This window comes from Seriola lalandi, unplaced genomic scaffold (assembly GCF_002814215.2).
Source record: "Seriola lalandi dorsalis isolate HSWRI2012SDOR001 ecotype SW California unplaced genomic scaffold, Sedor1 jcf7180002054977, whole genome shotgun sequence".
Classification (NCBI taxonomy): Eukaryota; Metazoa; Chordata; class Actinopteri; order Carangiformes; family Carangidae; genus Seriola; species Seriola lalandi.
Window position 1 is genome coordinate 111,042 of NW_019525527.1, and position 11,821 is coordinate 122,862.

General features: G+C 43.0%; 1 protein-coding gene across 1 annotated transcript in view; it reads left to right on the forward strand.

Moving 5' to 3' along the window:
* LOC111646852 (kalirin-like) overlaps positions 1-9,891 on the forward strand; it is a 38,148-nt gene extending 28,257 nt beyond the window's left edge. Inside the window, exons 42-57 of the mRNA XM_023396416.2 lie at positions 1,802-1,852; positions 1,955-2,058; positions 2,199-2,330; positions 2,418-2,531; positions 2,764-2,834; positions 2,958-3,024; positions 3,179-3,282; positions 3,385-3,454; positions 3,588-3,674; positions 4,132-4,224; positions 4,636-4,686; positions 4,855-4,932; positions 5,100-5,285; positions 5,379-5,550; positions 5,804-5,949; positions 6,033-9,891. Coding sequence (XP_023252184.1) covers positions 1,802-1,852; positions 1,955-2,058; positions 2,199-2,330; positions 2,418-2,531; positions 2,764-2,834; positions 2,958-3,024; positions 3,179-3,282; positions 3,385-3,454; positions 3,588-3,674; positions 4,132-4,224; positions 4,636-4,686; positions 4,855-4,932; positions 5,100-5,285; positions 5,379-5,550; positions 5,804-5,949; positions 6,033-6,218 — 1,712 coding nt within the window. The 3' untranslated portion in view covers positions 6,219-9,891. The remainder of the gene's footprint in view (positions 1-1,801; positions 1,853-1,954; positions 2,059-2,198; positions 2,331-2,417; positions 2,532-2,763; positions 2,835-2,957; positions 3,025-3,178; positions 3,283-3,384; positions 3,455-3,587; positions 3,675-4,131; positions 4,225-4,635; positions 4,687-4,854; positions 4,933-5,099; positions 5,286-5,378; positions 5,551-5,803; positions 5,950-6,032) is intronic.
* The last annotated feature ends 1,930 nt before the right edge of the window (positions 9,892-11,821 follow it).

The window sequence follows — 11,821 nt, forward strand, 5'->3', positions numbered from 1 at the left end:
GCCACCCCTCTTTCCTGTAACCCCGCCCCTCTTGGTTTAGCCCCGCCCCTGCAAACTTCTGACTGCTGTGTAGATTCATTCAGCTCCGTGGAGAGAAACACCTACCTGCCTCTCTCGTTGTCGCTTCTTGTTTTTATTTTGACTTTCTGAATGGACTGATGTTGAAGCATGCAGAGGGGCAGAGGTGCATGCTGGGACTGCTCTGCCGTTTGGGGATGGATTGTGGGAGAGGGAGAGGACGATCGAGGTGGGTTTTAATCTGAAAGAGAGACGAAGAGAGGAGTGTTAGAGAGGTTGGTTAATAAGTGATAGAACAAGGTGACTCTCTCTCTCTCTCTCTGTTTTATTGTCTCTCTACCATTTTCTTGAAACACATGAGCCGGAGGAAGAATGTTGACAATGTGTGTGATTGTGTTGAACAGGACACGCAGGTTTTCTGTATCACACTTAACGATGACACACCACACCCGACACACACACAGCGTCATTGTGTTGAGACCGTCCAGTCTGCAGGAGGTCGACCCTCAGTGACCTGAAACAGTCTGTGTGCTGCGTCTCTAATGGTTGACTTACTGACAGCTGAGTCTGTAATCTAGAAAACCTCGTATGTGTGACAGTTTCCTCTCGGACGTGTTTACATGGAACATGTGAGCAGAACAGAGACTTCAGGCAGGGAAAGAGTCGCTGTGACAAACTGAGATACTTGTATTTACTTCAGCACTTTATCCACCTTTAATTGGCTGCTATAGTTACTGTATATTTACCATATTATTATCATTCATGGTTTGATGTTTTACTGACCAACATTGAATAAAGCAGTTAATATTTGCTTCAGCCGGCGACAACAATAACATTTTTATTAGTTGTTATTGCATCTATGGCAATAACAATGATCTAATATAATAATAATGCGTACTTTAACCTTTGATGCCTGTTGCTAATACTGATCAGTATTACTGCTGATTAAACTTTAACTGGTAGCTTTAAAGTAAAGTCACCTCTAGAAGTGTAAATAAGTGAGTTTCCACCACTGACTAAAAAACAGACTAAATAACAAAAATCTTGCGGCATCGTCACGTATGAACTTAAAATCACTGATCCATGATTACAAAATAAGGTTGAGGTACTCAGATCAATACAGGTGCAGGTCTCCTGATTTCTGAAGTGAATGTAAACACAGTGTTTGATTCTCTCTCTCTCTCTCCATTGTTTCGTTTTCATCAAAGAGTTAAAATAAAAAACAAGTATGATTCATGAAATATTAATAATTTCCTTTACCTACTTTTATGAGAATATAATCAAGACATGAGCAGATTACATCATTAACAGAGCTCCAGGAACAACAGGAAATCTCACTATTAATTCTTTGGTTTTATTTTGAAGGAAAACACAATAAATATCCTTTTTTTTACCTAATCACCTAATTTTTATTCTTTGCTTTTCTTCTTCTTACTATCATTATTATTCTGTTGGTATTTTTTAACTTATATCTCGTCATCTTGTTGATTATTTTGTGATTATTTTTGCTTTAACATGTGCAGAATAAAGCAGCAGCAGCAGAGTAGATCAACATGCACTGAGTGTTAATGTGTCGATGTTAATAAAGTTGTAGGTAAGAATTTAAAAACTGGGGACAGTGAGGTTTCTTTCTGGGGAAGTGAATTTCCACTCAGATCTTTTTGTGTTTAATTTATAAAATATAAAAAGAGGTGGATTAAAGTGTGAGGTCTCCTTGAAGCTCAGGTTAAACTTTACATTAGGACCATCGTTAACTCCATCATGTCTCTCTGTGTCTCCACAGACTCCAGTCTCTACGGCTCTGAAGCTTCGGGGCTTCACACTCAGACGACCAGTGAGACATTAATTAATTATCTCCGAATTTACTCACAACCCTGACGTACAGTGAACTCATCGTGACGAAGCTGACTCCTCCTCCTTGTTCTCCCTCTCTCAGGTGCCACCTCCCCCACAGTGTATGGGTTAGGCGGAGCTCCAGGGGGCGCCGTCGGCTCTCCGGGGCCCAAGCGCAGCGGCTCTGGAACCGGAAACACCCTGAAGGTAACAGCTGATCCTCGTAGTCCTGCAGCCAACAGAGGCAGTGGGAGTATTAGTTATATTTACATTAAATGTTTTCTTTTGTAGTAATAAAGTTAAGTTACTTCATTTGTTATTGTTTTATAATTATGTAATATCTGCAGCGTTGGCTGACGAGTCCTGTTCGGAGGCTGAGTCAAGGTAAAGCTGACGGACAGAAGAAACCGCCAATCAGAACCAGGAGGCGGGACAACAGGCCGGAGCTGACCACACCCCTCACTGGCAATGCTCAGACGGTATATAAACACACAGGTTGAAGACACACAAATAAAGTGTGTGTGTGTAGTGTAATGTCATCGGTCGTTGTTTCTCTGTTGCTACAGAAGGCGAGGAAGGAGGAGGGCGGGCAGAGTGGAGGGGAGGAGGAGCCAGAGGAAGAAAGCCACACCCCTCTACCACCTCCCATGCAGATCATCAAAGACCCCAACAACCCCGAGGTAACGGGGGAGGGAGGGAGGGAGGGAGGGGGCAACAATTACTTTCAGAATAAAACAACACTGGCCAACACAATAGAAGTCACTGCAGCACTGAGTGTCTTCTGCCATTTTTTCTAACTAGATTTAAAATGTTTAAAAGCAGCTTGAACGTTTCAGTTAATTTTTACTTATTTTTACTTTGTTTCTCTTTCTTTTTCTCTTTGTTTTATTTCTTCTGTTTCTCTCTCTTCAGGCTTTGGACTCAGATCAGGGCTCCAACGAATCAGACACCGAACACAGGAGCAAAGCACTGAGAGGACGCATGTAAGACACACACACACACACACACACACACACACACACACACACACACACATATAACACTTTTATACAAATTGTTGTTTAAAAACAAACAAACGTGAACTTTGCGTCCATGTGTTTGTGCAGGTTTGTGGTTAACGAGATGGTCCAATCAGAGAAGGACTATGTGAAAGACCTGGGTGTGATCGTAGAGGTGAGACATGATGTGGCAAATGATGTCATACTGAAGTCCTGAAGCTCCACCCACCAAACATTACTTGTATTAACACTTCTGTGTTAATGCACAGATTGTTGTAAATGATGTTAAATTAAACGTGAAACACAAACTGTTTGTCTGCGTCTGTCAGGGCTTCATGTCCAGGTTGGAGGTCAGAGGGATTCCCGAGGACATGAGAGGGAAAGACAAAATCGTCTTCGGCAACATCCAGCAGATCTATGACTGGCACCGCGAGTGCGTGCGCGCACACACACACACACACACACACACACACACACACACACACACAAACACACACACACACACTCTGACTCACTGTGTGTTTTCTTGTTTCAGTTTCTTCCTGGTGGAGTTGGAGCGTTGTATTCAGAATCACGACCTGCTGGCCGACCTCTTCATCCGACACGTGAGTCACCATGGCGACTGCATCAGGACCAGGAGCCGCCAATCATTCGTGCTCCTGAAAGAGAGTTCACACGGATGTTATTGATCTGTGATTGATTGTGAGAGTAATGTAAGTATTTATTCGTGTGTTGCAGGAGCGTCGTCTCCACATGTACGTGGTTTACTGTCAGAACAAGCCGAGGTCAGAGTTCATCGTCATCGAGTACGAGAACTTCTTCGAGGTAAAACATTCAACATCTTTATGTTTTGATTTTCTTCAGTTTGTGTCTTTCTTTCACCTACAGTGAAAACCTACAGAAATTCAGTTTTAAATTATATAAAAAAAGACAAAAGTAGGAGATCTTGAAGCCGAGAACGTTTGAGTTTTGGCTCAAGAGAGTGACAGAAACCTTTAATCAACTCTCAAAACAGTTGCAGATTCATTTTCTGTCAGTTAATTGATTAATCGACTAATCAGTTTAGGTCTAGTGGGAAATAATTACAGTATCGTGTTGTGAAAGCTGAAGCCGAGAAACAAGACAAAGTCTGTCACAGTGACGTACCCACAGGCCTCACTGAACAGTTTGAACAGCAGCAGCAGGTTTTCAGTTCTGCAGGAGAAGTGACGAGTTTTCAGGCGAACACAAACAATAGCTGATTATTATCAGTTAGAAAACGACCCCGTCTCTCTGTCTGCAGGAAATCCAGCACGAGATCAGCTGCAGGATGTCGATCAGTGATTATCTGATCAAACCAATCCAGAGAATCACCAAGTACCAGCTGCTGCTCAAGGTCTGTCCCACGCGCTTCAGCACACATGTGCATTTACATCTACAGGAGCCAGTAACTTAAAAATATTCTCATGCATCGAGAGAGTTTACTGCAGCAGGTCATTATTATATTTCCAAGGTCTCGGCTGGTGACTGAAGGTGATCGGGCCTTTGCTGTCAGAGCCAGTCGACCAATCGAGACCAGACAGAATACGTCTGTTAAAACTCTTATTTTATCGGAAAGCTTTTATGAATGTTTGAAACGTTGTTGTGTTTTATTTTCCCATGAGACGGACGATCTATATTTTCCTGTAACTTACTTCTTCTTTCCGTGAAGCACGTTGTAACTTTGTTAAGAGAAGTGCTATTTAAATAAAGTTTATTATTATACATTATTATATTAGAAACTCAAGCACGTCTGTCTGTCTCTCAGGATTTTCTCAAGTATACGTCCAAAGCAGGACTGGACTGTGAGGAGATCGAGGTGAGTGTTACGCTTCAGTTCACACCACATGATGTCACGATGATGATGTTAAATGATTTACACAGGACGCTGAATCATCGCCCTGGAGACCGCCTTAAACATGCACAGGCTTCTGTAATATCTAACAGCCGTGTGTGTGTGTGTGTGTGTGTGTGTGTGTGTTTACAGAAAGCGGTGGAGCTGATGTCATTGGTTCCAAAGCGCTGCAACGACATGATGAACCTGGGACGGTTGCAGGGATACGAGGTACACCTGTCTGTCTGTCTACCTGTCTGTCTACCTGGTCAGAGCTGCAGTGATGGGAGGATAATACAGAGGCGCAGACACTGCCCCCAAGTGGCCACAATGATGAAGTGATGAAGCCTTCTCCGCTCACCTGTCTGTCCTCACCTGTCTTTCTGTCCGTCATCCAGGGGAAGTTGACGTCTCAGGGGAAGCTGCTGCAGCAGGAGACCTTCTGTGTGTGGGAGCAGGACGGAGGAGTTTTGTCTCGCAGTAAAGAGCGCAGAGTTTTCCTGTTCGAGCAGATCATCATCTTCAGCGAACTGCTGCGTAAAGGCTCCAACAACCCTGGATACCAGTTCAAGAACAGCATCAAGGTAAGACTGTTGGATACTGGTTTATACTGGGTCACGACATGGATCAGGGTTAGACTGGTTTACACTGGGATTAATATGTTTATGTGTGATCAGGTGAGTTACCTGGCGATGCAGGACAGCGTGGACGGTGATCCCTGTAAGTTCGTGTTGTGGTCTCGCGGTTCGGCGGAGCGCTTCACGTTGCAGGCGTCCTCCGCCAGCATCAAGATGACCTGGGTGGAGACCATCGCCGCCCTGCTGGACGCCCAGAACAACTTCCTGTCCGGTGAGTACATCCTCAAATCCCAAAGAACATCCTTCTCCCTGGTCATCAGATCCATAAAACTAGACCTCCCCGAATCGCTCCTTTGTCTGCCTCAGTAGTAACTGAAACATCCTTCAATCTTTTGGAAACTTTTTGAAATGAAATCTCACTGAAACAGCTTTGAATCATTTTAATCCACCGACGTTCACAAACGTCTGATTTGGATTTGAGTCTCGTCTAGCTGAATCTGAATCTAATCCGATCCTGTTTACAGCTCTCCAGTCTCCCATTGAGTACCAGAGGAAGGAGGGCGGGATCTCCGTGACCCGCCCACTGTCGTCAGGGCGACCACCGTCTACCCCGCCTACGCCCAACGGGCACGCACCTCAGCCTCAACCTGACAGCGAGCAGGACGACCAGGTTTGAATTTCCGCACCTCCTTCCTGTGTTTGATTTTCAAACGTGTCAGACGTGGTGACATCATGTGACCGTCTCTCCCTCAGGAGCTGGTTATGGTGCTGCAGGACTTCGTGGCGGTGCGGGAGGATGAGATCTCCGTGTTTCGGGGGGAGAAGGTTCAGATTCTGGCGTGCAACCAGCAGGGTCAGAGTCTGGTTTATCGGCCGGCCAACAGTGACTCGCCGGCCGCCGAGGGCTGGGTGCCACGCAGCGTGCTCAACACACACTGACACACACACACACACACACACTCACACACACACACAAAAACACACACACTGACAGCAGGGTCAGAGTCTGGTTTACTGTTAATACAAACACACACACACTTAAAATACTGCAAGCCAATGGAGCCAAAGGCATGTTTGGAAACTCTCTCATGATGGTAATGTTTGCTCTGCAAGGGGTGGAGCCTCAAGATGGTGATGTCACCTCTACATATGACTACACTGATCACGTTCTCCTAATCTTTCCTGTGGCATCACTACCTTTCATTTGACCTGGCGACATTGAAAACGAGTTTCCAGGCAGTAACGCCACACAGTCAAACAGGGAGTCGTTGCTTTTTTAAGTCCTTATAAAATATATGAGTAAGTAAGTATTTCTGTCAAACTGAGGGTCAACAGGCTAAAACCAAAGGAAATTTAATTTGCAATGATAGAAAACAGACAAAAGCAACTTTTGAGAACATGTTTGGACATTTGACTGCTTTTTGTTTTGTCTGACTAACAGTCTAAAACCCTGAGTTTCCTGTGACCCTTCAGACTGATCTTGTGACCCCTTGATGGGTCCCCGACCCTTATGTTGGGAACGAGACAGACAGATGTCTCCATCTTCAGGCTCCACCTTTACAACTGTGACGCTGCATGTTTCCTGACACACTTTAGGCCCTGATTGTTTGCCAGTGCTAAAACATAAATCTCACACACACACACACACACACACACACACACACACACACACACACACACACACACACACACACACAGCAGCAGGTACTGTTAATCTCCTCCTTCCCTCCTGGTGCTTCAACATTCAGCCAAAACACTCCTCCTTCCTCCTCCGCCCTCACCTCGTCCAATCAGACGCTGCCGTCAGGTCGGCCTCCAGTTTACTGCCCCGAGCATCCGATCGTCCCCTGATGACATCACAAACTGTTTCCTCTTGGTCAGCGGGATGGAGATCGCATCACCACATCTTCATCACCAACATCAACAGACTGGGACTCCAGGAAGCTGCCGTTGCCTAGCAACAAGAGACAATTAAAAAAAAACGGGAAAAAAAAGTCTCCTGTAAGAGGTGAAAAGACCCGTCAGCCAATCAGAACTCAGCTCTCTCTGCGTGTCATCCTGTGAATAGTGTGTATAAACAGACTGAGGACACACACACACACACACTCCATACACACACCACTGCTACATACAGATGATGAAGATGAAGATGAAGATTACTATGATGATTATGATAATTAAGAATAATAGAGTCTGTTTTTCACCTCAATAGAGAAAAAAAATGAGATAAACTGTTTGTCATATAAATGTTTGTTTGCGTGTGTGTGTGTGTGCGTGAGAGCGTGGGTGTGTGTGTGTTAGTGACACTGTCCTGTGTGTGTGTGTGTGTGTGTGTGTGTGTGTGTGTGTGTTTTCCGCGGACAGTTAGGTGGTGTCGCGGTGTAGCGTTGCCATGACGAATCGTTGTGTTTGCGGTGACACCCTTTTTTCGTCTTTTTAGGGAACCAGAGCTGTCCCCCCCCCCCTTTATCTACCCCCCCTTCCCCCAACGTTACCATAGCAACCGGCAGTGAAGCCAACATGGTGGTGTGTGCAGCTCTGGTTAGTTTGGATATTCTGATTATGCATTTCTTGTTTCTGTATATAGACCAGACCTGAACTGCTACTCCACTAACTCTGGACACTGAACCTGTCTGTCTCTCTGTCCACCTGTCTGTCTGTCTGACTGTCTAACAGACAGACAGCAGCAGCTCAACCTACTGTGACTGTCTGTTTCTACTAAAACTAAAAACTGTAACCTTCAACACGCTCTCTACCTGTCTCTCTACCTGTCTCTCTCTCTACCTCTCTGTCTCTCTCTCTGTTTCTCTGGTGCCATTCTCAGACAACACCCCGGTCCTTAAGGAGCTACGCGTCCTGTCAAGTGCACTACGGGGGGGTTAGGGTGGGAAGTAGTGCACTATGAAGGGTGTAGGGAGAGACAAAGCAAACTATAAAGGATTTAAGGTGGAATGCTGCCTTCAAATGGAGCTCATGAGGTTGTACCTTTGAAGCCAACAAGACGATATGCTTCGTTTTAAGGGCAACACACACTAGCATCACAAGTCTCTCGTGTGTGTTATCACGCAAGATGGTACGCGTGGTTTGGTTGGAGGCCACTTAGCAGCTGATAGAAAGCTCCAGAACAGCTACTAAATGGACCACGGAGTAAGATGGTTTAGTCAAATTGAGTGTCTCCAGGGTCAAGAATGCAACCTGAGAGGTCCTCAAGGTTGGCAGAGAAATTCATATTTTAGCAGGTGCAGGTCCATCACAACTCCATCTGCTGATGAAGACTGTGTGATTTGACTGAAAGTTCCACACGTAACATCTTCAAAGAGGGCGGGTCCAGCAGCGTCCCCCGAAAAAAACTCAATGAATTCAGGTGATGAAAAAGGAAGATTTTCACATTTTGAGAAGCAACATCTTGGCATGTACGGACAAAAACATCTTGCACGATAACACACATGAGAAACTACACAACACTGATCCAGCTGGTGTGTCATTGCAATTTCATACGCCACCATCCTAAACTGTGCTTTCATTAAACACATTTCCATATTTGCAGTTGCAAGCTGGCAGTATATTATAACAGTCGCTAGGAAACATGGCAACAAATGACACAATGTTAGTGTGTGTTGCACTTATATAAAGTTCAGTGCTGCATTCATGTCATGTGGGAATTTCTGTGATTACCATTTCCGGTCATGTGAAGTGAGTTCACGTCGAGTTGTAATTTTAAAAGCTCTGATTTAACAAACTTGGCGCTAAATAATATGGACGTGCATGAAACAGCAAACAAACATGGACGCCTCAAGCTCATGTTCAAGGTACATAAATACACATTTAATGGATACGGTACTGTTTTAACCACGCACTGTTTTTAACTCTGCAATCATTCAACTCTTCTGTTGTCTGATGACGTTCACAATCAGAAGTCGTGAACATGCGAATCTTTGGAATCCCACAGAACATGAACACAGCATTAGTCAGGTGACTAACACTAGAAATGAACGCCACTTCGTTCAGGAACTGTTTTCAGGAAAGTTTATGGTGTTCAAAACGCAACTTTGCAACTTGTGAACTCGGAGTGCACCACAGGTGGTTTAGGATGGATTGCAGTGCACTACAAAGGGCACAAGATGGTGACCGTGCACTTTGAAAGTCTTAAGGTGGAACGTAGTGCATTATGAAGAGTTTAAGGTGGAATGTGGTGCACTATGGAGGGTTTAAGATAGAGGATAGATGGTGCACTCAGGAAGGTTTTAGGTTAAAAGTGGCACACTATTAAGAGTTAAGAATGGAAGGTAGTGCACTAAGGAGGGTTTAAAGTGGAAAATAGCACACTATCAAGGGTTTAAGATGGGGAGTAGTGCACTATACAGAAGATGTAGCATAGAAAGCAGTGCACTACGAAAGTTTAAAGGTGTAAAGTAGTGTACTATGGCAGGTTAAGGGTGGAAAATAGTACACTACAGAGGGCGTAGGGTGCTGTTTGAGACCTAGCCTTGTTGCCGATTGGCAAACTCAACTAACCAATCAAACAGTGTTATTTGTACAGAACTAACAGCTGCTAACTGACTGCTAACAGCTCTCTGTTGTTGTTTGTAATAAACTTCATTTTTCATCCAAACCTCTCTCTGTATGTTGGTTTTATTATCTATTATTCTGCGTGGGGATGACGGACACTGAAGTGAAAACAGAATTTTACAAATTTTTGCAAATTTATTGGAAAGGAAAAACTAAAATATCACATTTTCTCCATCATTCTTAAATGGAAGAGTAACTGAGCAATCAGGGTGAAGGACTGTGGTAAGAGAGGTGACCAAGAACCTGATGGTGACGCTGGCTGAGCTCCAGAGATCCTGAGGATCCTCCAGCTCTCCACCAGTCGAGTGCTGCTTCTCCTCAGTGAACGTTTGCAAAAAAGCAGCTAAAGGACTAAAGGAAAAGCCGAATGCAGCAAATACAGACAAATGCTTAATGAAAACCTGGTGCAGAGCTCAGGACCTCAGACTGGGCCGAAGATGATTTGTTTTTATTTACAGTATGAACATCAACCGCTGCTGGAAGAAATACTCCTTTACTTTACTCCACGACCACAGAGTCAATTAAAATGCATTAAAAATCTTACTTAAATATCTTACGGAAATAAATCTAATGGAGTAAAACGACTAAAACTTACTGCACTAAATTTACTTGCCTTTATGTACTTGTGGTATTATCATGTGTCATTACATAATATACTGTAATGCTGACTCAAAGCTTGAATTGGGGACATGAACTCTGCGCTCTGGTGTCAAAGTCATGGGCCTCATAACATAAAAATAAGAGAAAGTCACAATATTTTTACACTGGAACAAACCAGAGCTGTAAACGTCATCCGAGCTGCAATACTTAACTTCTAAAATGTATTACACAATCCAAATTATTTGTATTTTCAGGTTAAGTAATTTGTAGGACGCAGTGTTGGCGTGGCTCTTTGTGGGACTGTGACCTACAGAGTAATCTGGATAAGAAAGGCTGTAAAGCAGTAAACTGATTTAACCAATTACAGCCGGAGAGATAGCTGACGAGTCTGAAGTTCAAACTCTCATATCTTCTCTGATCTTTAACACACTTAATGCAATCATCAGAAAGAAAAGGTAGAAAATTATAAATTAAATACTTTTGATATTAGTCTTTTTTTGTATTTCAAAATAGGAGACAATAAAATCTTCAACAAAATACATGTATCCAAACTTTAACCCAAAACCTAAAATTAATTAAACCTAAAATTAAAAAAAATATACATTTTACTGAAGATTGGATTCTGTAATTTGGTAAAACATTACTCTACTAGCAACAATTAGTCGATTTTGATTTTAAACCATTTTGATCCTCAAATAATTGCCACAATTTTTTCATATAAATTAGTAAACTGAATATTTTTAAGTCTTGAACAGCTGGTCAGCCAAATGAGACATTCAAAGACATCAACTTGGGAAATTATTATATGAATTTTTCCCAATTTTCTCACATTTTATGGATAAAAATTATTTAGAAAATAATCAGCCGATGAGTCAATAATAAAAATAATTGTTAGCTGCAGCCCCAGTGAGAATACTATTAATAATATTAACATTAACATTGTAGTCTCATCAATTAAGGAATCATATAGTTGAACAGCAGGGAGTATCACCTGTTTGTAAACAGGTGATAATAGGATGTTATAACTTGCTGCATCTTATCGTCAGCACACAGATAATCAGCCATCTTCATGATAGATTTGGGTTCAAGGATTCGTCCAGCAGCACTTTTATTTGCTAGCAAATTCCCCTTCAAATTAAAAGCACAAAGAGTGAATGAAGCTATTTAAGTTATAAGTGAAACACATGAATTTTGTCAGTTTACTCGAATATTATTTATTTCTAGTTATTTGTGGATCACACTTTCTTCAGTCAGGGATCATGAAACGTGCAGGTAAGCAGGTTAGAGGTAAGCCAGATGACCCCAACACAGAGTCTTTTATTGTGAAAACCCGAGTGAAGTCCACAGCAGCAAGGTTACGCAATCCACAAAGT